We start from the raw sequence: 24,501 nt of genomic DNA on the forward strand, positions 1-24,501 counted from the left end.
GCTCACGGCAATGCCAGATCCTTAACCCACTGAGCGAGGCCAGGGATCGAACCTGAAACCTCATGGTTCCTAGTCAGGTTTGTTAACCACTGAGCCACAAAGGGAACTCCCCATGTGTGGGTGCCTTATGAGACAAGGGAACCTTAGAAGTTCAAACCCTCAAGCCAAGGTGGCAAGTGTCACTTGAGAGGCCCAGGAATAAGGTTCTTTCCAAAGATGTGCCTGTTCTTTGAAGCTGGGCCCACCATGATGCATGCACAAGGGAGGCTCTTGACTTCCAGGATAAATGCTGAGGTCAGAGCATGGCTGGGTCCATGCAAATCCCCGTAGTCGAGGGGAAAGAAGAAAATCACACAAACCAGCCAATAATTTATGAACAGCCCTGATCCTACCAGAGAGGCAGCTGAGGATAATGGTCCTTGACTTGGACTTGAAAAGCTAGACTCTACCACTTCCTAGCTGCATAATCCTATGAAACCTTTTTAATTTCTCTGTGCCTCAATATTCCTCATCTGTAAAGTGGGTACACTGGTAGTACCTACTCCACAATACTAATAAGCACAGAAAGAATTTAGAAAAGACACCTAATCTATGCTCCTAAAAGTTAGCTATTATTCTTCTTTTAAAAGCAACTCTTCTAATTAGGCAATGATATATGAAAAGCCTTAGAATATGTCCCTAAAGCTACAATTCTGCTTCTAGAAAACAACCCTAGGTAAAGGCCATAAGAGTGTTCAGTGTATATAGAAACATTTATAATTGCAGGACAATTGGAAATATCCCAAATGTCCAAATAAGAGCTTACAGCACAGCCTTACAATGAATAAAGCAGGTTAAAAAAAAAGTATGATACTTTTTTTTTTGTCTTTTTTGTTGTTGTTGTTGCTATTTCTTGGGCCGCTCCCGCGGCATATGGAGGTTCCCAGGCTAGGGGTTGAATCGGAGCTGTAGCCACTGGCCTACGCCAGAGCCACAGCAACACGGGATCCAAGCCACGTCTGCAACCTACACCAGAGCTCACGGCAACACCGGATCGTTAACCCACTGAGCAAGGGCAGGGACCGAACCCGCAACCTCATGGTTCCTAGTCGGATTCGTTAACCACTGCGCCACGACGGGAACTCCAAAAGTATGATACTTTAAATACATATTTAGGGTAAAAACCCAGGACATCCTCTAAAATGTCAGTTATCTCTGGGTAGTACAATTACAGGTAGTGGTTTTTTTTTCTTTTTCTTTTTACATGTGCATCTGTGCCATATGGTAGTTTCTGGGCGAGGGGTTGAATCAGAGGTGCAGCTGAGGGCTACACCACAGCCACAGCAACAGTGGACCTACACAGCTTGTGGCAATGAAGGATCCTTAACGCACTGAGAGAGGCCAGGGACTGAACCTACATCCTCACAGAGACAATGGTGGGGCTCTTAACCAGATAAGGCACAATGCAAACTCCCAGTTATGGGTAAATTTTTTTTTTTTTTTTGTCTTTTTGCTATTTCTTTGGGCCACTCCCACGGCATATGGAGGTTCCCAGGCTAGGGGTTGAATGGGAGCTGTAGCCACCGGCCTACGCCAGAGCCACAGCAACGTGGGATCCAAGCCACGTCTGCAACCTACACCACAGCTCACGGCAACACTGGATCGTTAACCCACTGAGCAAGCGCAGGGACCGAACCCGCAACCTCATGGTTCCTAGTCGGATTCGTTAACCACTGCGCCACGACGGGAACTCCCAGTTATGGGTAATTTTAATGTTATTTTGGCTTATCTTTATTTTCCACATCGCTTATAATGAATGCGGCTTTGTTGCTCTATTTTCTTCCCTTCTCTCTTCTGGCTTGATGACTATCTTCAGTGTGGCATTTGAGTTGATTTTTCTTACTTGTGCATCAACTGTAGGTTTTTGGTTTGCAGTTATTCTGAAGTTCGACACAAGAGTCTACATATATATACACACAAGATTATTTTAAGTTGTTGGTCTCTTAATTCCAAGTGCACCTCCAACGTCCTGCATTGTACCTTCCTCTTCTCATGATTTCTGATTTTGGTGGCATAACTGTGCGTGGATGATTTCTTATCTTTACTGTATACATACCTTTACTGGTGAACCTTGTCATTTGTGGTATTTTTGTTTCCTGTTGCTGTCTTTTCTGCCTAGAGAAGTTCCTTTAGTATTTGTTGTAAAACTGGTTTAGTTTTGCTGAATTCTCTTAGCTTTTGCTTATCTGTGAAGCTTTTGATTTCTCCTTCAAATCTGAATGAGAGCCTTGCTGGGTAAAGTAATCTTGGTTGGAGGTTTTTTCCTTTCACTACGTTAAGCGTATCATGCCACTCCCTTCTGGCCTGCAGAGTTTCTACTGAAAAATCTGCTGATAACCTTATCAGGGTTCCCTTGTATGTTATTTGTTTCTTTTCCGTAGCTGCTTTCAAGATTTTCTCTTTGCCTTTAATTTTGGTCAGTTTGATTAATATGTGTCTCGGGGGGTGTTCCTCCTTGGGTTTATTTTATATGGTACTTGTTGCATTTCCTGGATTTGAGCGAGTGGTTCCTTTCCCATGTGAGGGAAGTTTTCGGCTATTATCGCTTGGAATATTTTTTCTGTCCCCTTCTCTCTCTCTCCTCCCTCTGGCACCCCTATAGTATGGATGTTGGTGTGTTTAATATTGTCCCAGAGTCCTCTGAGACTCTCTTCATTTGTTTTCAATCTTTTTTCTTTTCTGTTCTGCATCCATAATTTCCTTATTCTGTCCTCCACCTTGCTTATTCATTCTTCTGCCTCCTGTATTCTGCTGTTGGCTGCTCTTAATGAATTTATTTCAGTTATTGTATTTTGCATATCTTCTTGCTTAAATTTTGTATCTTGTATCTTTTTGCTCAGTGTTTCCTGTAAATTATCCATCTTTGCCTCCAGGTTATTTCCAACATCTTGCATCATCCTCAGCCTCCAGTCTTTTTCCTGGAGGCTGAGAATCTCCTGATCTCTTAGCTGTTTTTCTGGGGTTTGTTCTTTCTCCCTCATCTCTGTCTTTTCATTGTTATAGGTTTTTGGTGTGGTGACCTTTTTACAGATAATAGAGTTGTAGCCTCTCTTAATTCTGGTGTCTGTCCCCCTTGTGGCTGAAGTTGGTACAGGGCTTGCTCTAGGCTTCCTGATGGGAGGGGCTGATGCCTGCCCACCGGTAGGTGGAGCTGATTCTTATCCCTCTGGTGGGTGGGGCTTCGTCTCTGGGTGAGATTGGAGGCAGCTGTGTGCCTGGGGGGGTCTTTAGGCAGCAGGTTTACTGAGGGGCGGGGCTGTGATCCCACCTGGATTGTTGTTTGTCCTGGGGCTTCTCACGGCTGATAGGTGGGGCCAGATTTTCCCAAAATGGCCACCTCCAGAGAAAGGCAAGGCTGCTGAATATTCCCCAGAGCTTTGCTTCCAATGTCCTTCCCCCAAAACAAGCCACATTTACCCCTGTTTCCCCAGGAGGTCCTGCAAGAACTGCAGTCAGGTTTGACCCAGATTCCTATGGGACCCAGTGCACGTGAAAGTCTATGTGCTCCTTTTAAGAATGGGGTCTCCGTTTCCCCCAGTCCCATGGAGCTCCTGCGCACATGCCCTGCTGGCCTTCAATGCCAGATGCTCCGGGGGCTCTTTCTCCCAGAGCCAGATCCCCACACATGAGAGTTTGATCTGGGGCTCAGAACTCTCACTCCTGTAGGTTAGTCTCTGTGCTCTAGTTACTTTCCAGCCTGTGGGGCTTCCTACCCTGGACGTATGGGGTTACTTATACAGAGTAATCGCCCCTTCTACCTCTTGATGTGGCCTCCTCTTTGTCTTCTGGAGTAGGATATCTTTTTGAAAGTTTCTGGTCCATTTGGTTGAAGACTGCTCAGTATTTGGTTGTAAATGCTGTTGTTTTTAGGAGAGCAGTTCAGCTCCAGTCCTTCTATTCTGCCATCTGAATCCCATCTCCAAGGACAGAGGAATCATTAATGCCTGTTTTCCGTCAAATTTCTTGCGCCTGGACACAAAAGTGGTGCAGACAAAGTGATTGGTCTCTTCCACCAGGTTCTCAAACTCCAGTTTGCTTTGCTGGCTTAGTTTGTCTTCCATTTCCGTGGTGCAGCAGGTGTACTCTTGAGGACAAGTTCTTAAGTGCTCCCAGAATATGAATGTTCCCAGGCCAGGGATCAAACCCAAGCCACAGCAGCAACCCAAGCTCATGTATGTGACTTTGTTGTTGTTTTTTGTTTGTTTTTGTTTTGTTTTGTCTTTTTGCTTTTTCTAGGGCCGTTTCTGCGGCATATGGAGATTCCCAGGCTAGGGGGTCTAATCGGAGCTGTAGCCACTGGCCTACACCAGAGCCACAGCAACGCGGGATCTGAGCCGTGTCTGTGACCTAGACCACAGCTCATGGCAACGCCAGATCCTTAACCCACCGAGCAAGGCCAGGGATCGAACCTACAACCTCATGGTTCCTAGTCGGATTCATTAACCACTGCGCCACGACGGGAACTCCATGAATGTGACCTTGAATATGTCACTTCTCTGAGCTGTATCTCCAACACGGGGATATAATAGCACTAGACATACAATACTGCATCTTTCTCAAGGACTAAACACTTGAGTATACTAAAATACTTAGTATAGCGCTTATGCATAGCAAGGGGCTCAACATGGAGCAGCTGCTAGTACAGTTATGATGAACATTACTGCCTTTTAAATAATAAATACATGAAAAATGAACAATAACAAAGCCCAGAGCAGACAAGCTTGTCTTGCCTTCCCCTCTCCAGGCTTCGAACTTGTTTCACAAGCCAAAAGGCTGGGAGAAGGTCAAGCAGCAGAGTCTACTATGGCTCCCTTGAGGCTGGCTGACCTCACACTTTGTCATTCTGCTTTACCTGACTAGGATTCCACTAGACCATGAGCTCCTCAAGGGCAGGAATCCTCTAAAACATCTGCCTCGGCCCAGCAGCAACACTTAGTAAATAAAAACTCAGGGCTGTGGATGAAAGAGAACCCTGCTACACTGTTGGTGGGAATGTAAACTAGTGTAACCACTGTGGAGACAGTATAGAGGTTCATTAGAAAACTAAATACAGGAGTTCCCTTCGTGGCACAGTGGTTAACGAATCCAACTAGGAACCATGAGGTTGTGGGTTCGATCCCTGGCCTTGCTCAGTGGGTTCAGGATCTGGTGTTGCCGTGAGCTGTGGTGTAGGTTGCAGACACGGCTCGGATCTGGCATTGCTGTGGCTCTGGTGTAGGCCAGTGGCTACAGCTCCGATTAGACCCCTAGCCTGGGAACCTCCACATGCTGTGGGTACAGCCCTAGAAAAGACAGAAAGACAAAAAAAAAAAAAAGATAACTAAATATATAGCTACCATATGATACAGCAATCGTGATACTGGGCATACATCTGGAGAAAACCGTAATTTGAAAAAAAATACATGAACCCCAGTGTTTACTGCAGCACTATTTACAATAGCCAAGACATGGAAACAACCTAAGTGTCCCTCAAAAGAGGAATGGATAAAGATGTGGTACATAAACACAATGGAACATTACTCTGTCATAAAAAAAGAATGAAATACCATTTGCAACAGCATGGATGGACCTAGAGATTAACATACTAAGTCAGAGAAAGACAAATATCACGTGGTTTCACTTACATGTGAAATCTAATAAAAAAACAGTAAAAAAGAACTTTTTTACAAAAGAGAAACAGATTCAAAGGTTTCTTTCTTTCTTTTTTTTTCCTTTTTAGGGCCACACACACGGTATATAGAGATTCCCAGGCTAGCGGTCAAATTGGAGCTACGGCTGCCGGCCTACGCCAGAGCCACAGCAACCCAGGATCCAAGCCAGGTCTTCGACCTACACCAAAGCTCATGGCAACACCAGATCCTTAACCCAGTGAGCGAGGCCAGGGATCGAACCCGTATCCTCATGGATCCTAGTTGGGTTAGTTAACTACTGAGCCATGAAGGGAACTCCCAGACTCAAAGATTTTGAAACCGAACTTATGGTTACCAAGGGGGGAGACATTGTGGGAAGGGTTAATTAGGTTGGGATTAACAAACTCTTATACACAGAATAGATAAGTAACAAGAAGCTACTGTAGAGCACAGGGAAATCTGAATACTCTGTAATAACCCAATCTGGAAAAAAATGGATATACGTATATGTATACTGATTTACTTTGCTGTATACCACCAACACAGCATTGTAAGTCAACCAGACTCCAATAACATTAAAAAAAAAATTAGCAAATATGTAGTGGTATTCTCTCTGGACCAAAAGCTGCATGGGAATGATGATGCAGGTATGACATGGGGTTCCACAGTGAAGGATATTTTGGAATCCTACAGGCCTGGGGTCATAGGCGCCTTTGCAGAGAGGCAGAGGCCTGGAGTAAAGGCAGGTTTCATGTCCCATTAGCAACCCCCATGCAACCCATGATCCATTCATCAGAATCCTTGTATATTTCCAGAAAGGTCATCTCCCACATTTCTGCACTGGCTGACCTCTTTGCCTGACCTCCACTTGGCTATTTCTTACTGATTCTTTAAGGCTCAGCATCAAGGAATATGCCCTCTTGGAAGCCCCAGGCCTCCACTTGCCTTGACAGCTCAGGCCGCGAAGTCTCAGCTCTCAGGATTCCCTCACTGGTTGAGATTTGTAAGGTCACCAAAATGCCCTATGGATTCCCTCACCCATCCCAGGGAGAAGAGCTAAAAACCACGAGAGAGCCAATTTAGGTATCAGGAAGAGCTTCCTGGCAACAGGTGAAAGGCATAGGAGTGACAACCTGAAGAGAGACGAGAACAAAGACCTTGAAAGGGTCTTCCCCTTCCTTCCAGGTCAGCGCAGTGGAAGCTTCAGTCAGGCAAGCAAAAGATGGGGTGGTGCCTCAGGTGTTTGAGGGCCTGGCTTATCTGAGAGGGTGAGGGCTTACCTGCTGGCGCATCCTGCTCAGTGTGGTCAGCCAGGGTTCTGGGTTGCAGACACGAGGAGTGCTAGCCACCTGGTCATGGGGGCACAGGCTGGGGCATGGATCCAGCCAAGGGCTCCGTTCTGGAGGAATCTCTGAGACAAGTTACCCTAGGGCCTGTGGTAGGAGAGAGAGAAGACAAGGGTCACACAGAGGTGAGGACCTCTCCAGAGTGACTCGATCCTGCTCCTCCCACCAAGCAGGAGGGACCAAAATGAACAGGGATGAGCCTAGCCTGGGCAGAGGGGGCGAGTCCATCCTGCCCCGCCAATTAGGGAACAGGGGAAACTTTCAGGAGAGCCCCCAGAGGCTCCCTGGGCTCCTTCGGGGCCAGACTAAGTACTGGGTTTGGGATGGGCTGCAAATCTGGGTGAGTGTGCCATGGAGGATGAAGGCGCTGAAAGGCAGAGAAGCCTCTCCTACAGACAGAAATCTCCTATCTTAGGACAGCCAGTAGTCAGTGGGGTGGGGAGCCTGGAGTCAATTCTTTTTTTTTTTTTTTTGGCTTTTTAGAGCTGCACCTAAGGTATATGAAGGCTAGGGGTCGAATCGGAGCTGCAGCCGCTGGCCTACGCCACAGCCACAGGGCATCCAAGCCATGTCTGCGACCTACACCACAGCCCACGGCAACACTGGATCCTTAACCCACTGAGCGAGGCCAGGGATGGAACCCGCAACCTCATGGTTCCTAGTCGGATTTGTTTCCGCTGCGCCACAATGGGAACTCCTGAGGTTAATTCTTGATGTTGCAGGAAAGCTGTTGTGGGAGGGCCCAGTCCTTCACTGGTAAGCCACCTCACCTTCCCCGCCCACCTTGAAAAGGGGGAGCTTAAAATCTACCTCCCCGGGAGTAGCTGTGAAGGTCAATCAGGTGAAAGCACTCTATCTACACAAAGTGCAAACCCGAATACGCGTTCAAGGGGGAAGACTGTTAGTCCTGTTACTAAGGATGGGTAATCCATGTGGGAACACTAATCAGGTGGAACAGTCCAGTTTCAACTTTAAAAAGGGGAAGGTATCAGAGAAGGGAAATCAGAGAGAGGCGTTTGTAAGGCTGGGCCAAGGCTAATCTCCGGAAATCTGTAAGTGACTCTCAGGCACTTCCCAGGCCTCACACCTCCCCAGCAAGGAGGTGTCTGTAATTGGACTGACCTTGGTGGAAACTTTTTTTTTTTATTGTCTTTTTAGGGCCAAAGCTGTGGCATATAAAGGTTCCCAGGCTAGGGGTTGAATCAGAGCTGTAGCCGCTGGCCTACACCACAGCCACGCCAGATCTGAGCCGCGTCTGCGACCTATACCACAGCTCACGGCAACGCCAGATCCTTAACCCACTGAGTGCGGCCAGGGATCAAACCTGTGTCCTCATGGATGCCAGTCAGATTGGTTTCCGCTGAGCCATGATGCGAACTCCAGTAGAAACTTTTTTTTTTTTTTTGTCTTTTCTAGAGCCACTCCCGCGGCATATGGAGGTTCCCAGTGCTAGGGGTCGAACCGGAGCTGTAGCCGCCGGCCTATGCCAGCTAGTGCCATAGCAATGCAGGATCCGAGCCGCATCTGCAACCTACACCACAGCTCAGGGCAACGCCGGGTCCTTAACCCACTGAGCATAGGGCAGGGATCGAACCCTCAAGCTCATGGTTCCTAGGCAGATTCGTTAACCACTGCACCACGATGGGAACTCCCTCCAGTAGGAACTTTAAGGCTCTGAATACATCCAGCTTTTCAAAGAACTCAGGGATAGGGACTTCCATGGAAGTTAGCAAAAAGACACTTCAGGCAGAGGAGGGCATCAGGACTGTGCTGGACACATTCACCCTGGACACTGACAGTACCCCATATAAGGGAGAGCCATGCGGAGGACTCTCGAGACTCAAGGCCAACAAATCCCTCAATTGGAACCTCATCTTGAGAGAGGACCAGAGGGGAAACACGACAGGTTGTGGGGTTAGAATCCAGAGCCCCAAACCACAGAAAACAATTCAGAGGAGCTCGTTTAGCCTTATTCCACGTCCCCGTTGGCAAAAAGAACTACTAATACCCAGACCTCACAATGCTGAGTGCAGGGTCAAACAGGACAGTACCTCTGAGAGTGCGCTGCAGATGTCGGTTGTTAGGATGCAAGATCCACTTCCAGCCAGAATCAAGTCAGGTGAGAGCGGTTTTCTCCAGTTCTCCCAGCTCTTGCTCCCTTGTCGGCTTCGCGGTTACAAGCCAAGAGTTTCTGGAAAGGGTATGAAGGGTGTGTCGACTGTGGGCAGGAGGGAGACGGTAATGAATAGATGAAAACCCCAAGTCAGGGCAAGACAAGTGGCAACCTGACCGTCAGCTCCTCCCCCCTCTCCCCCCACCGCCTCTGGTCCTTTCTCGGCTCGGAGGACAGTGGGAGGGCCGCCGAGAAAGAGCAGGGTAAGGGTCCTGCCCGCCCTGCCCCCAGGTTCCCGGCGGGAACCGGGCACTCCCTGTCCCGGCGAGATGCCCGCCGGGCCCAAGGGTTTGAATGCCGCTCCGAAAGCACCTGACACGGGGAGAGCATGTCCTTCCAGGGAAGGGGGACGTGACCCCAGCCAAGGGCGCCGCTGCCCTGACGCCTCCCGGGGCCAGCCGCCCCCTCCCAGGTCCCTAAGTAGGGAGAGGAGCAGGAGCGGGGACCTTCCCCTCACCCCGGGCCGCCCCCTGCCGGCACGCGGGTGAGTGACCATGAAAAGTCCTTGTTCTGGGCTCTCTCCTCGGTAAGAGACGGTCAAAAAGAAAAGGGCAAAGGGAAGGGAGAGACGTCCTTCTCTCCCTCAGCGCTACGGGAGCCTACCCGCCTCTCTTGCCCTTTCGGGCTCGGGAAGAGCTTCGGACCCTGCTGGGGGGAGGCACTCACCGGTCCCACAGCCCGAGCCGCCGAGCGTGCGAGCCCAGCCGGCCCGACTGGAAAGGGAGACGGGCGGGCCGCTGAAGGCGGCGGGAAGAGCCCGGGGCGTGGAGGGGGCGGGAGCCAGCAAGGGAGGAGGGAAAGCGGGAACGCCGGGTAGCACCCGCCGGCTGCCGCTCCGGCCGAGTGGCCGGGAGCCGGCCGGCTCCTCCCCCGGGGCGGGGCGCGCACTGGAGGCGCGGGGTGCACGTGGGCCGCCCGGGACGCCGGGGTCCGGAGCTGGGGGTTCGATTCAGGAGGAAACATTCTGAGAGCCTCGAGTAAGAGTGCGGGAGAGACGAAAGGGAGGGGGGCCTGGGCCTCTGAGCCCTCACGGGGCCGTGGGTCTCCCAGTGGGAAGACCGGGAGCCCTGACCGCTGCCACTGACGGGGTCTCGCCGTGGGCTCTGAGGGCCAATGGTGAGGTGCCGGACGCGCCTTCTCCGCTCGGGCTCCCCTGACCGACCTGCTGGCGTCTCGGCCAGAAAGGACCTCGGCTGGGCAAGACCAAGACAGAGAAGGACGCGCGTGGGGCGTGGAAAATGGGCGCGCTCCTGGGCGGGGACGCGGCCCGGAAGCGCCGCTGCCGCGCGTCGGCCGGAAACGCCGCTCGGGGGGGGGGCGGAAGCGGCCGCCTTCCTTGTGGTGCGTGGGTCCTCCAGGCCGGCTCACACAGCTCTTCACTGGGGGCCGCCAAGACCACCAGGAACACTTGAGGTATAAGGGCAGGGACAGCCAAGGCGCTTGTCTGCCGCGAAAAGGGCTCTTTTATTTGAAGGCCAGCCGGTTCTGATCGGTTTTTTTCCCTCCGGTGCTATTGTTGCCGAGACGGGCCATCACGCATGCAAGCATTCTTTTATTCAGTGTGGTTCTTGTTTGGTCAACAAACGTGTTCTTCCTGTGTGCCATTTTTCAGACATTGATATGTGGCAGAGAGGTTTTATTTCCATTTAAAACAACTAACACTCCTCCTCCATCATTAGCGTCCATTCTACCTATCGACACCTTAACCTGTAAATAAGGTAAGGAGCTGCCTGGGGCTCAGGAGATCACTGAAGGATTCGCATTTTGTACTAGAGGCAGCATGTTCAGAGAGGATCTGGGCAGAAGCCAAGGCTCCCAACTCCAAAGTATACTAAATACTTTCTTTCCCAGTCCCTCTCCTCCTCCCTCTCAGATTTGACTCTAAATCATTAGTTAGGTGTATTCAATTTTCATTACATTATCTTCATGACATAGACAATGCTTAGTAGTAGGAATTTCTGTCCTACTGTGATTCCATTCTCAGTTTATTTTTCAACTTCACCTTCTTTGTGAGTCTGCCTTATACTGAGAATACCTAAAGCTTTTTAACCAATAATTTCATACTGTTAGTATGACATTCTTATCCTCACATAATTGGTGTTAGGCTTCTGCCAGTAGTCCTAAGGAGATGGGGAATTGCAAGTCGTAGATTCTGCAGTGAAATCCAGGAATGAGTAAAGTCAAGTCAGGTACATATGTAATATATATGCCGGGAGTTCCCGTAGTGGCGCAGCGGAAACAAGTCCAACTAGTATCTGAAGATTCAGGTTTGATCCCTGCTGTATCTCAGTGGTCCGGGATCTGGCGTTGCTGTGAGCCGAGGTGTAGGTCTTAAGTGCAGTTTGGATCCCGTGTGGCTGTGGCATAAGCTGGCCGCTGTAGCTCCAATTTGACCCCTAGCCTGGGAACTTCCATATGCCTTGGGTGTGGCTCAAAAAGCAAAAATAGGACTTCCCGTTGTGGCTCAGTGGCTAACGAATCTGACTAGAACCATGAGGTTGCGGGTTTGATCTCTGGCCTCACTTAGTGTGTTAAGGATCCGGTGTTGCCATGAGCTGTGGTGTAAGTCGAAGACGAGGCTCGGATTCCCCCGTTGCTGTGGCTGTGGCGCAGGCCAGTGGCTACAGCTCCGACTAGACCCCTAGCCTGGGAACCTCCATATGCCGCAGGTGCGGCCCTGGAAAATACAAGGAGACAAAAATAAATAAAAACAAAAATAAATAAATATGCCAGTTCCATGAGAATGTTCTTTTCCATAAATGCATTCCTTTGCTCTTGTTTTCACAGGAGGAAAAAATGTCTCAAAAGCAGATGAAGGAAGCTTTTGTCAGTAATCACAATGGAACGAGCGTGCTGGAAATCACTGAGGGCTTGTGCTTGCCTGCGTTCTGTATCCTATGCAGAGGGCTCCTGATTGTTCTCTCACCGCACTTACGTTCTTCTTCACACACCTGGAGAACTCGATTCTTCATTGACTTTGCCTTCCTAATAGTTCCCCTGGTGATCACTTTGACTGTTTTCTCTACATTTGTCCTCCTTGAGTACCTCATTGTAATTATCTTTGGGGCAGGGCTGTTCTATGAAATATACTGCAGGAGAACTTGCTATGCTAGAATGCCTGTCCAGAAAATCCTTGAAAAATTCTTGAAAGTCAGTCTAGAATCAGAATACATTCCAGCCATCTCCTGTTTCCGTGTAATTAATAGTGCATTTACTGCTGTTGCCATTTTGGCTGTGGACTTCCCACTTTTTCCCAGAAGATTTGCCAAAACCGAGCTCTACGGGACAGGAGCAATGGATTTTGGAGTAGGAGGCTTTATTTTTGGGACTGCAATGGTTTGTCCAGAGGTGAGGGGAATATATACAAAAGGGTCCAGACTTTGTTATCTTAGAAAGTCATTGTGTTCTATTTGGCCATTAGTCCTCCTAGGAATGGGGCGATTGGTCATTATAAAATCCATAGGCTATCAGGAACATTTAACCGAGTATGGAGTTCATTGGAACTTTTTCTTTACCTTAATAGTTGTGAAATTGATAACGTCACTGCTTTTGATTATTTTTCCCCTAAATAAATCCTGGATTGTGGCTCTCAGCATGACTGTATTATACCAGCTAGCTCTTAATTTTACCCCACTGAAAAGGTTCATTTTGTATGGCACTGATGGCAGTGGCACAAGGGTTGGCTTATTAAATGCCAATCGAGAAGGAATAATCTCTACCTTGGGGTACGCGGCGATACACATGGCCGGTGTTCAAACAGGGTCATATGTGCTTAAGAAAAGACCACATATCAAAGACTGGATAAAAGTAACATATTGTGTTCTACTGACAGCTATTGGCCTCTTCATAGCTCTTTACATACTTCAGGTAACTGTAGAAGTAGCATCTCGAAGAATGGCCAATTTAGCCTTTTGTATTTGGATAGTTGCTTCTTGCCTGATCCTTCTTAGTAGTTTATTACTGGGTGATATAATTTTGAGTTTTGCCAAATTTCTAATTAAAGGGGCAGCAGTACCATGTTCTTGGGAACTTATCCAGTCACCTGGCATAAATAAAAAGCATTCAGAATCTCTAGTCTCTGAAGCTGAAAGAAAGGAACCCATTTGTTGTTTAATCACAGCAATGAACAGAAACCAGTTAATCTTTTTCTTGCTGTCAAATGTAACAACTGGCCTAATCAACCTGTCAGTAGATACATTACACAGCAATACCTTGTGGGCGTTATTTCTGCTCAATCTCTACATGTTTAGCAACTGCTTAATTATATATGTGCTACACTTGCAAAATAAGACTATAAAATTTTGGTGATCAATTAGGGGAGGATATGTTTTGAGCTGTATTATTCAATGAGAAAGAATAAACATAAAATGTGAAGAAAATGGGGTTTTGGCAACCCAGTGTTAACTATATTTTATTATAAAATTAAGTTTCTTTCCTACTGTAACAGTGGTGATGCTTAATGTTTTAAATGTATGGCAAGGCTATATAAAGCAAACCAACACAGAAGGAACAAAGCCCTTGTGATTTATTAGAATACTTATAAATTTCAGTATTTTAAAGAAATTGTTGTATTTACAGTCATGACATGAAGACTGGAGGGTGTGAGGAAGATTTTGACTTTGTCTTATATCACCTATCACCATTCTGTATTTTTATTGTATGTATTATTTTTATAATATTTACATTAAAATATCCCAGTCGTGGAATTGTCAATTCTTTACTGCTCAATTTTAATCTTAAAAAAGACTCAGTATAAGAAAGCAAATGTTTAAAACCAATACTTATAAAGTCAGAAAACAGCTAAATGCTCCAAAGAATAGACTGAATGTTGTGGTTTACATGCTTAATTATTTTGGGGGGGAGGATGGTCTTTTTAGGGCCACACCTTCAGTATATGGAAGTTCCCAGGCTAGGGGTTGAATTGGAGCTGCAGCTGCCAGCCTTTGCCATAGCCACAGCCACACCACATCTGAGCCACATCAGGGATCTAACCCAAATCCTCATGGATACTAGTCAGTTTCATTTCTGCTGAGCCACAACGGGAACTCCCACATGCTTAATAATTATGAGACAATAGTTTTGCCTTGAGATTAATTCATTTTTCAGCCTACAATAGCCTATGATAAGTAAAAGTTTCCTGTTATCTTGGAGCTTGTTCTTAAGTATAGGTTGCCAAGAGTGTCAAGTCAAGAATCGACTTTACAGCAGAGTCAAGAAAGTTCTCCCCACAGACAGTATTTTTTTGAGCTAGAGCTGATTGGCGGGATGAGAAGTTTGTGTGACTGGGAAGTTGGGCAGGCGGGGAAGGCGGATGCAGGTAAGGAAGGGGATAAACAGCAGAGAGCAATCTAGGAAGAACGAATCCTTCAGTAAAGGTCCTTACTTTACTCTGCTAGAAGAAACCTAGCACATCTTGGAACTGAGAGGAAGGCTGGAGCTCAGAAAAAGGGAGACCGGAGTTCCCATCGTGGCGCAGTGGTTGATGAATCCAACTAGGAACCATGAGGTTGCGGGTTTGGTCCCTGCCCTTGCTCAGTGGGTTAAGGATCTGGCACTGCCGTGAGCTGTGGTGTAGGTTGCAGACACAGCTTGGATCCTGGGTTGCTGTGGCTGTGGCGTAGGCCGGCAGCAACAGCTCCGATTGGACCCCTAGCCTGGGAAAAAAGGAAAAGGGAGACCATGGGTAATGGGCTAGAGGAGTAGGCAGGGGCTAAATCAGGCATGCCTCACCTACCATGTTAAAAGGAAAGAGAACCAGTGGGGTAAGGACCTAGTCTAAGTTATATAAGGTGTAATATCCTACTGAGAGCTTGAGCCATTTAAAAACTCTTTAAGCAGAACTTCGAAAGCTTCTGTTCAAAATCTAGGATCTAAGAAGTTTCCGTCGAGACTCAGTGGTCAACGAATCCGACTAGGAACCATGAGGTTTCGGATTTGATTCCTGGCCTTGCTCAGTGGGTTAAGGATCTGGTGTTGCCATGAGCTGTGGTGTAGGTTGCAGATGTGGCTCGGATCCCGCGATGCTGTGTCTCTGGTGTAGGGCGGTGGCTATAGCTCTGATTAGACCCCTAGCCTGGGAACCTCCAAATGCCGTGGGAGCGGCCCTAGGAAAGGCAAAAAGAAAAAAGAAAAAAAACAACAACAACAACACAAAATCTAGGATTTAAAAATTTAAATTTTTAATTTCAAAAGCTAATATTCCCTGTAAATTATCTAAAATGATCAGGAAATTCCCATTGTGGCTTGGTGGTAACAAACCTGACTAGTATCCATGAGGACGAAGGTTCGATCCCCAGCTCTGCTCAGTGGGTAAAGGATCCAGCATTGCTGGTGTAGACAGATGTGGCTCAGAGTTCCTCTCGTGGCGCAGCGGAAACGAATCTGACTAGGAACCATGAGGTTGAAGGTTCGATCCCTGGCCTCACTCAGTGGGTAAAGGATCCGGTGTTGCCGTGAACTGTGGTATAGGTCGCAGACGTGGCTCGAATCCCGCCTTGCTGTGGCTGTGGTGTAGGCTGGCAGCTACAGCTCTGATTCGACCCCTAGCCTGGGAACATCCATATGCTGTGGGTACAGCCCTAAATAGACAAAAGTCCAAAAAAAAACAATCTATCGTTGCTGTGGTTGTGGCATAGGTCAGCAGCTGCAGCTCCGCTTTGACTCCTAACCTGGGAACCTCCATATGTTGCCAGTGTGGCCCTAAAAAGCAAAGCAAAAATAATAATAATAATAATAAATAGTAATAATAAATCTGTTTTCAGGTAAAAATCTGATTATTGCAGAAAGTGGCAGGGTTCAGTGTCCAAGTTAATTTTATATTTGGCAAACAACCTGGACTATTTGCGTAGTGTAGGTGGATCCTCCTCTAACATTAAACTGTAGGTATGCTGTTAATTATTTTGGTCTTTTTGTCTTTTTAAGGCTGCATGCAAAGCACATGCAGGTTCCCAGGCTAGTGGTCTAATCAGTGCTGTAGCTGCCAGCCTACACCACAGCCACAGCAACTGCAGATCCGAGCCTCGTCCTCGACCTATACCACAGCTCACCAACAGAGTAAGGCCAGGGATCGAACCTCAACCTCATGGTTCCTAGTTGGATAGTTTCCGCTGCACCAGGACGGGAATTCTCATGCTGTTAATTTTAAATAGTTGCCTCTAAATTAGTTCAGAATTTATTTTATTCCCTAATTTGTTAAATATGACTATTATACTAATTAGTTTACTTCAGTGTGTTACACTGATGGTGGCTAACTTAGTTTTTATGTGGCATTTTATCTTTGCTGCTACAATAAGTTATATTTGGAGGTAATCTATTATTGAAAGAAATTTCCCCCTAAAAACCATGTTGAGGAGTTCCTGCTGTGTTGCAGTGGATTCAGAGTCCTCTGACTGTGGCTCTGGTGGCTGGCTGTAGAGGTGAGGGTTTGATCCTCAGCTCGGTGTAGTGGGTTAAGGATCTGGCATTGCCACAGCCTGTGGCATAGGTTGCAACAGTGGCTTGCATTTGATCTTGCCCAGGAACTTCCATATGCCATGGGTGTGGCCATTAAAAAATTTAAAAAGTATGTTGAATGGTTATATAGCTACGAAAACAAAAAATCAGATTTTATTTTCAATTAAATCGTAAGATTTTTTGAAATTTAACCAATAAGATTATAGTATGTAAATTGAGCATGATTGGGAAAGGTGATTGGTTTTCCTAATATGCCGCAGTGCTAAACTCCACAACTTAGTGGTTCAAAGAGAAAGGCTCACCATATTGTTCTCTCATTAAAAAAACAGTAATTTAAAGTGCTTGATGACTTAATGAGCATGTGTCTAATTGGTCTGTTACTTCTTGTCCTAAGTCTTAAATATCTCAGTAAGTTTATATCTCCCAATTATAGATATTGAATCATAACTAAGAACAAAATGTACTGTGTGTTTTTTCCACCTATAATTAGGAAAGTCATGTAAGAGAAAGCTAATGAAATAGCATTCATTAGTACACAGAAATTAATAAGAAAAAAAAGACCATTCTGACTTAATACTAGTTTATAGAAGAGAAAGAAATTATTCACTAAAGATTTATTGACCTCCAATGTGCCAGAGAGAGGTGCCAGGAAAACAACAGAAAATAAGACCCTTCCCTCGAGGGGCTTACATTTTAACTTGAGGACATTAGATTTCCTTTAACAATTTTTTTTTTCGGTCTTTTTGTCTTTTCTAGGGCTGGTCCCGTGGCATATGGAGGTTCCCAGGCTAAGGATCTAATTGGAGCTGTAGATGCCAGCCTACACCACAGCAACAGCAACGACAGATCAGAGCTGCCTCTGTGACCTGCACCACAGCTCACGGCAATGCCGGATCCTTAACCCACTGAGCGAGGCCAGGGATCGAACCCGAAACCTCATGGTTCCTAGTTGGATTCGTTTCCTCTGTGCCATGACAGGAACTCCTAACTAATTTTCTTTTCAACCATCAATTGAAATTGAGGACAGAGAAGGAAGGGGGAAAGATAAGAAAGGAATAATATAATCTAGAAACATATCTAGGACCTTCACGGAATGACTCATTCCCAAGACTTTAATTTTATATAATTTTAAAACAGAGATGTTTACCGTGTGCGTATCAATAGCTCTGTGTTCAAAAGATGACAGTTTTATTTTTATTGAGCATCTATTGTCCAATATGTTGCATAAATTATATAAAACATACTTTGCTCCCTTGGAATTTATGTATAGTCTATGGATAAGAGTATGAGGAATAGAGTTCCATTGTGGCACGGTGGAAATGAATCCAACTAGGAACCATGAGGTTGTTGGGTCAGGGATCTGGTGTTGCTGTGGCTGTGACTTAGGCTGGCAACTGCAGCTCTGATTCAACCCCTAGCCTGGGAACTCCCATGTGCCACATGTGTGGCCCTAAAAAGCAAAAAAAAAAAAAAAGGAATATAAGGAATAGGAGTTCCCATCGTGGCTCCTCAGCAGAAACGATCTGACTAGCATACATGAGGATGCAGGTTTGGTCCCTGGCCTTGCTCAGTGGGTTAAGGATCTGGCTTTGCTGTGAGCTGTGGTGTAGGTAGCAGATGAATCTCGGATCTCCGAGTTGCTGTGGCTGCGGCACAGGCTAGCAGCTGTAGCTCTAATTTGACCCCTAACCTGGGAACCTCCGTATGCTGCAAGTGCGGCCCTAAAAAGCAAAAAAAAAAAAAAAAAAAAAAAAGATACAGTTAAAACTTCTAAACATTGGAGTTCCCGTCGAGGCGTTGTGACTCAGTGGTAGTTCCTGCCGTGGCTCAGAGGGTAACGAATCTGACTAGGAACCATGAGGTTTTGGGTTTGATCCCTGGCCTCGCTCAGTGGGTTAAGGATCTGGTGTTGCCATGAGCTGTGGTGTAGGTCGAAGACGCGGCTCGGATCCCACGTTGCTGTGGCTCTGGCCTAGGCTATAGGCTACAGCTCCGATTAGACCCCTAGCCTGGGAACCTCCATATGCCGAGGGAGCAGCCCTAGAAAAGGCAAAAAGACAAAAAAACCCCATTGTTTTGCAATGAAGTAATTTTCTAAGCATTCTCCCTCAAATAATTGATTTTAGCATATTTGTAGCACCCAGGCTACCTCTTTGAGAATGAACAATTTTTTTTTTTTTGCTTTTTAGGGGTACACCTGTGGCATATGCAGGTTCCCAGGCTAGGGGTCTAATCGGAGTTGCAGCCGCTGGCCTACGCCAGCCAGAGCCACAGCAATGCAGGATCTGAGCTGCGTCTGCAACCTACACTACAGCTCTCAGCAATGCAGGATCCTTAACCCACCGAGCAAGGCCAGGGATCGAATCCGCAACCTCATGGTTCCTAGTGAGATTCATTAACCACTGAGCCAGGACAGGAACACCAACACTTTTTTAAACTTAGATCTAAATCCTCAAGATGAATATCCTTTCTTTGCTAGTACCCAGTGCGTACTCAGTAATTAAGATTATTCAAATTAGCAACTTGACCCAGCAATCCCACTCTTGGGCATATATCCAGACAAAAATTACATTGAAAAAGATACATGCACCCATATGTTCATCACAGCATTATTCTCAATAGCCAAGATATGGAAACAACCTAAATGCCCATCGACAGATGAATGGATTAGAAAGATGTGGTACATATATACAATGGAATACTACTCAGCCATAAAAAGGACAAAATAATGCCATTTGCAGCACCACGGATGGAACTAGAGACTCTCATACTTAGTGAAGTAAGTCAGAAAGACACCATATCACACATGAGGAGCCTAAAATATGCCACAAATGATCTATCGACAAAACTGAAAAGATCATGGACATGTAGGACAGACTTAAGTTTGTTGAGGGGGGAAGGGAAGGGATTGGGATGGATTGGGAGTCTGGGGTTAGTGGACAAAAACTCTTGCATTTGGAGTGGACGAGCAATGAGATCCTGCTGTATAGCACAGGGAACTATATATCTAATCACTTGTAATGGAACATCATGGAAGATAATGTAAGAAAGAGTGCATGACTGGGTCACTTTGCTGTACAACAGAAATTGACAGAACACTGTAAATCATAATAAAATTTTTAAATTAAAAATACAAAATTAGGAGTTCCCATCGTGGCGCAGTGGTTAACGAATCCGACTAGGAACCATGAGGTTGCGGGTTCGGTCCCTGCCCTTGCTCAGTGGGTTAACGATCCGGTGTTGCCGTGACCTGTGGTGTAGGTTGCAGACTTGGCTTGGATCCCACGTTGCTGTGGCTCTGGCGTAGGCCGGTGGCTACAGCTCCGATTCAACCCCTAGCCTGGGAACCTCCATATGCCGCGGGAGCGGCCCAAGAAACAGCAACAACAACAACAACAACAAGACAAAAGACAAAAAAAAAATAAAATAAATAAAAATAAAAATACAAAATTAGCACTTATATATTGAATTTATTATTATTATTTTTTTGTCTTTTTGCTATTTCTTGGGCCACTCCCGTGGCATATGGAGGCTCCCAGGCTAGGGGGTTGAATTGGAGCTGTAGCCACAGGCCTACACCACAGCCACAGCAACGCGGGATCCGAGCCTCGTCTGCAACCTACACCACAGCTCACGGCAACGCCGGATCCTTAACCCACTGAGCAAGGGCAGGGATCGAACCCACAACCTCATGGTTCCTAGTCGGATTCGTTAACCACTGGGCCACAACGGGAACTCCTTGAACTTGTCATTTTTAATGTCCTTTACTGACCATAATCCAAAGGAAGTTTATAAGGTATAAAGTAGGTATATTCCTTGATATAGTCTTTATAGGAGCACCTTCAGAGCTTTAAAGCCACAGTATTCTTTTTTTTTTTTTTTTGTTAAGAGTGTTTTTACATAAAACAAAAGATTCTCTAAAAATGCCCAGGTTCTGGCTATGTAGTCTAATCTGTCAGAACCTACATGCACATCCTGTCTGCATATCTTGAATTTAAGCGAAGGATCACACACTGTTGTGCTCTCCATTAGAGCCAGAGACATAAATACTTACTGGATAATCACACCTTTGGGACTGAACAATGGTTCTTCCAGTTTATTATGTCACCTACCCTAATAGTGACCACACAATGTCATAAGTCAACATAGCTAAGGATGCACTGTGGGGTTTTTTGTTGTGAATGTCTAAGATTTCACGTGATAACCAAAATACTTTTTTAAAGGTCAGTATCACAGCTCTAGCCTATTCTAACAGGAGATACAGATGTCACCAGAATTAGTTAGTTGCAAATGGATTGATCCTTAAAATCGTCAAAACTTTCATAGGCTAAATACTTTCCAACAATTTTGGTTTTACAAACAGGTCTTCAAAGCCTTAAAGGTAGGAACTGAGTACATGGTGGAATGCTGTATACATGACTTTGTCCTGACAGCAGCTCTCCTTCTCAGAAGAGGGTCAGAGGGAAAGGCCTTTGGCCAGTACCAGTACTTTGCCCAAGGGAACCGGTGTCCTGACTGAGTCTTTAAGTTAATATTAACCCAGCCCAAGAAGTTTCTCTGCCCGGGACGTATACACAAGCCATAGTCTTCTATTCGCCTCTATTGTTATCAACAACAAAAACTGTCAGCACTTAAATATTTTTGCCCCCCGCCTCCTCTCCGGCGATATCTGGACTCAAGTCTGGGAAGCAGCGACGCGGCTGGCTCCTGACGAATCGGGGGTCACGGAAAGCGGCGTCAAGGACTTAGAAACCAGCGCAGAATTTGTCTCTTAGCCCCCGGATGCTCGTCTCCCCTTCCCGCACTCCCGTCTTCTGCTCTCAGTGCCCTGGAAAGTCTCAGCTCCTCTCCACTTACCCAAGTCCTCACAGGGCCCCGACCCTCGGGTCGGCCCTGAGTCATCTCGGCTCCGCTCCCTTCGCCCCTCGGCTCTCGGGAGAGCGGTTCCTAGGCCCGCGCAGTGGGGGACCTACTCACTCCTCCTAGCAGCCCTATTTCGGATTTATGTGAGTAGCTAGACGAGGAGGAGGGTGCAGGTCACGCATCGGAGACACCCTTCGGGGGAACACCCCACCCCCTCCATCAGGGTTTCGAAAGAGGGGACCAAAGAGCAGCCTTCTGGAGTCTCGGAGTCTCGCGAGAGGAGGCGGGGCCCCTCCCTGCCCCACCCTCCCCAAGTCCCCCGCCCTCCCTCCCCCACTACCCGTGGCGCGAGCGGCTGACTGAGCCTGGAGAGGAAACGGCATTCGGAGCCGCGCTCCCGCCCAGGCCGGCCCTGACGCGGGCCTCGTCAGCCGGTAACGGGGAGCCGAGGTGGGGGTCAGGGAGGCGACCACGAAAACGGTGAAGGTCAGAACCGGGAGACCACCTCCGAGAAGTGTGAGGAAAGGGTCTGAGACTCCCACCACGGACTCCGCAGAGCTGAGGCGGGGTCGACCCCTCCCAGGGGCGGGGTCGCGCTGGGCAACTGCAGCCCAGGGGACTGACTGGGCGGGGCGCGCCCTTAAAGGGGGAGAAGGGGTCAGCTGAGGGCTCCCTGACGGTGGGCGGTGGGCAGCGGGCTGCGGGCATTGGACCGGAGGTCGGGAGTTGGGTCCTAGAACCGGGACTCCGCTGACGATCTGGGGAAGCCCCGGGGCCGGCAGGTCCCTTCCGCCTCTCCTTTGGACCCAGACTGGAGGCCGGCGGTGTGGGGGGTGGGGAGGGACAGCGGCGCGAGGGGGCGGGTCCCAGCGCTGCTGCGCGCTGATTGGCTGAGCGCGTGTGGAATCGGGTGATGGGAAACGCAGCCCAGCTCTCCTGTCCCCTCCTGCTCTTCTCCCTCCCCCCCGTGGCGAATGTGCTGCGCGGCGGCGGGTGCTTACGCTCGCGGGGTTTGGCTGTTGCAGGCAGGAGCAGGGAGGAGGCGGCAGCGGCAGCGGCAGGAGCGGCGGCGGCAGCAGCAGCTGGGAGGAGGTGGTGACGGTGGCAACGGCAGCGTCGGGGACGATGGCGCGACTGGTGGCAGTGTGCAGGGACGGGGAGGAGGAGTTCCCCTTCGAGAGAAGGCAGATTCCCCTCTACATAGACGACACCCTCACGGTGAGCGGGCCGGGCCGGGCCGGGCTCGCCGCTCCCCTGGCAGCTGTTTCCCCTCCTCCCCCTCCCCCAGGCCGAGCGCTGCGCACTGGAGAAAGAGTGTGTTGCAACTCCTAGGCGAGGCCTTCTCTCCGGCAGGCCCCACAAACTCGCCTTTGCAGTGGGTCGTACGGTAACCTCTGCGGGCCTCCAGGCTGTCGCTCCGTACGCACTTTGGGCCCCTCTCCCCGGATCTTGCTTCTTTCGGCCTTCTTCCTTCACCTTGTCCTTTTAGGGGACGGTGCTTTTGCTAAAGCACACTCCTCGGAAGGGGGTTGAAGGATCTTGGGCGTTTAGGGCCTATCCCTTACAGAAACCACCTACCCTCGGGGAGGCTTAATTATCTGGAAATGTCGCAGCTGCACTGCTACCTGTATATTTCCCATCTTAATACTACAGCTCTCACTCCATAAGCATAATTACTGAGGGCAGAGTGACATGCTCTTGCACAGTAGAGATGCCACTAAAATGCTCTGATTTGTTATAAAAAGTCTCATATGCCTAGTACATTAAAACACTTTTATTGCTAGGCCATGACTCTTCAAAATGGGCTTTCTTGGCATTTTTCTGTACTTTACAGGTAGCACTCCCCCCCCCCCTTTTATTCAAGGAAGCAAAATTGTTGAATGTGTGAGAGTTGATTGCTCATCTTGAATGTCAAAACCCAGTTCTGAGTAGAGTTGGTGGTGGTACAGCATTACAGACCCTCTGCCCTATGTTACTGTAGTATTTCCTTTAAAAGGAAATGGCAGAAATTTGAATTCAATCTGAACAGGAAATGAGTGCAGTTGCTTGCTACAATTTTTTAAAAAAAATGAAATGAACCTTTTCTGAATATCTTGAAATCTGCATTTTGATGATGCTGAAGCTTTGGGTTATACGTTTGCCTGTTTTGATAAGGTGTAACTGTCTCTTCATCGTACCACCTTTGACTTTTTTCTTTTTCAAAGGCAGTTGATCTGTTTTGTTCCCGAATTTCTTTTTCGCAAATATCTAATGAACTTTTTTCAAATTTTGTATAAAATGCAAGTCATTGTAGAGATGCCATTCTATGCTTTTCTGTTTGCCAGTCTCAATTAAGATTTGATTGAGCTGCGGTACTTTTAAAGGGATTAGTAGAGCTATTGAATGATTTAATTTGTTAGAACTTTTTAAGTGGAAGCATCTATAATTGCCCTAGTGCTCTTTTTTTTTTTCTTTTTTCATGGAAAAAGGTAGAATGATTTGGCCTGACAAAAGGTAAATAGATTTTGTGTTGATGCATTAGAAAGTGTACTTGTATGTCTTGGTCATGATTTCTGCACTTTTTGCATTAAAAGTACAATGGACTTGTATTTTAAGTAGTTTTTTTTTTTTTAAGTAACACTCTGATCAAATTAAATGATGCATTTCTCAGTTTGAAAACTTAATATGAGTTCTTTTGTTGATATTTCCTTTCTTCTCTCTCCCTCCAACACAGACACTTTTCCAGAGCACATAGTTTGCTATCAACTTTTTATTTTATTGTCCCAGAAAACCTTTGAAGTTAAAAAAAAATTCTATGTGTCTGGACATAAGATTACTATTGAGCATATATATCAAAACATAAGGGAAATCAATATGAATTTGAGCATGTACAGAGTTTGAAAAGACACTCACTGATTCTCTCCTTATACTCGCACAACCACCTTTGATTTGAATGTAGCATTGATATATCTGTCATATAGCATTTTAAAATAGCCACCTTTTGGGATGTTTTTATATT

General features: G+C 47.1%; 3 protein-coding genes across 16 annotated transcripts in view; 2 read left to right on the top strand and 1 right to left on the bottom strand.

Annotated features, from left to right (window-relative positions):
- The window catches only part of MYO19 (myosin XIX), a 40,883-nt gene extending 30,885 nt beyond the window's left edge, over window positions 1-9,998 (bottom strand). For 4 of the 5 annotated variants that reach the window (XM_047756707.1, XM_047756705.1, XM_047756708.1 and 1 more), the window contains exons 1-3: window positions 9,855-9,998; window positions 9,067-9,233; window positions 6,950-7,102 (exon numbers count right to left, since the gene is read on the bottom strand). In XM_047756707.1, the coding sequence (XP_047612663.1) occupies window positions 6,950-6,961 (12 nt within the window). In that variant the 5' untranslated portion in view covers window positions 6,962-7,102; window positions 9,067-9,233; window positions 9,855-9,998. The remainder of the gene's footprint in view (window positions 1-6,949; window positions 7,103-9,066; window positions 9,234-9,854) is intronic. The other variant, XM_047756706.1, reaches the window with a different exon arrangement.
- Window positions 9,999-10,077: 79 nt separating this feature from the next.
- PIGW (phosphatidylinositol glycan anchor biosynthesis class W) lies at window positions 10,078-13,845 on the top strand. Of its 3 annotated transcripts, XM_047756710.1 has the most exons (3): window positions 10,505-10,601; window positions 10,801-10,906; window positions 11,976-13,845. In XM_047756710.1, the coding sequence occupies exon 3, from the start codon at window positions 11,985-11,987 to the stop codon at window positions 13,494-13,496; it is 1,512 nt and encodes a 503-aa protein (XP_047612666.1). In that variant the 5' UTR covers window positions 10,505-10,601; window positions 10,801-10,906; window positions 11,976-11,984; the 3' UTR covers window positions 13,497-13,845. The 3 variants fall into 3 exon arrangements, with proteins under 3 accessions (XP_047612668.1, XP_047612666.1, XP_047612667.1); XM_047756712.1 differs by lacking the exons at window positions 10,505-10,601; window positions 10,801-10,906 and adding an exon at window positions 10,078-10,165; XM_047756711.1 differs by lacking the exon at window positions 10,801-10,906.
- A 7,987-nt stretch (window positions 13,846-21,832) lies between these two features.
- GGNBP2 (gametogenetin binding protein 2) overlaps window positions 21,833-24,501 on the top strand; it is a 35,334-nt gene continuing 32,665 nt past the window's right edge. For 2 of the 8 annotated variants that reach the window (XM_047757083.1, XM_047757089.1), the window contains exons 1-2: window positions 21,833-22,019; window positions 22,529-22,721. In XM_047757083.1, the coding sequence (XP_047613039.1) occupies window positions 22,629-22,721 (93 nt within the window). In that variant the 5' untranslated portion in view covers window positions 21,833-22,019; window positions 22,529-22,628. Of the gene's footprint in view, window positions 22,020-22,359; window positions 22,722-24,501 lie in introns of those variants that run through there. The other 6 variants (XM_047757085.1, XM_047757084.1, XM_047757091.1 and 3 more) reach the window with 5 other exon arrangements.

Source organism: Phacochoerus africanus, chromosome 14, assembly GCF_016906955.1.
Source record: "Phacochoerus africanus isolate WHEZ1 chromosome 14, ROS_Pafr_v1, whole genome shotgun sequence".
NCBI lineage: Eukaryota > Metazoa > Chordata > Mammalia > Artiodactyla > Suidae > Phacochoerus > Phacochoerus africanus.

Excerpts from the sequence above, each read along its gene's own strand:
- PIGW (XM_047756712.1), top strand. The coding sequence starts at position 11,985 with ATGTCTCAAAAGCAGATGAAGGAAGCTTTTGTCAGTAATCACAATGGA.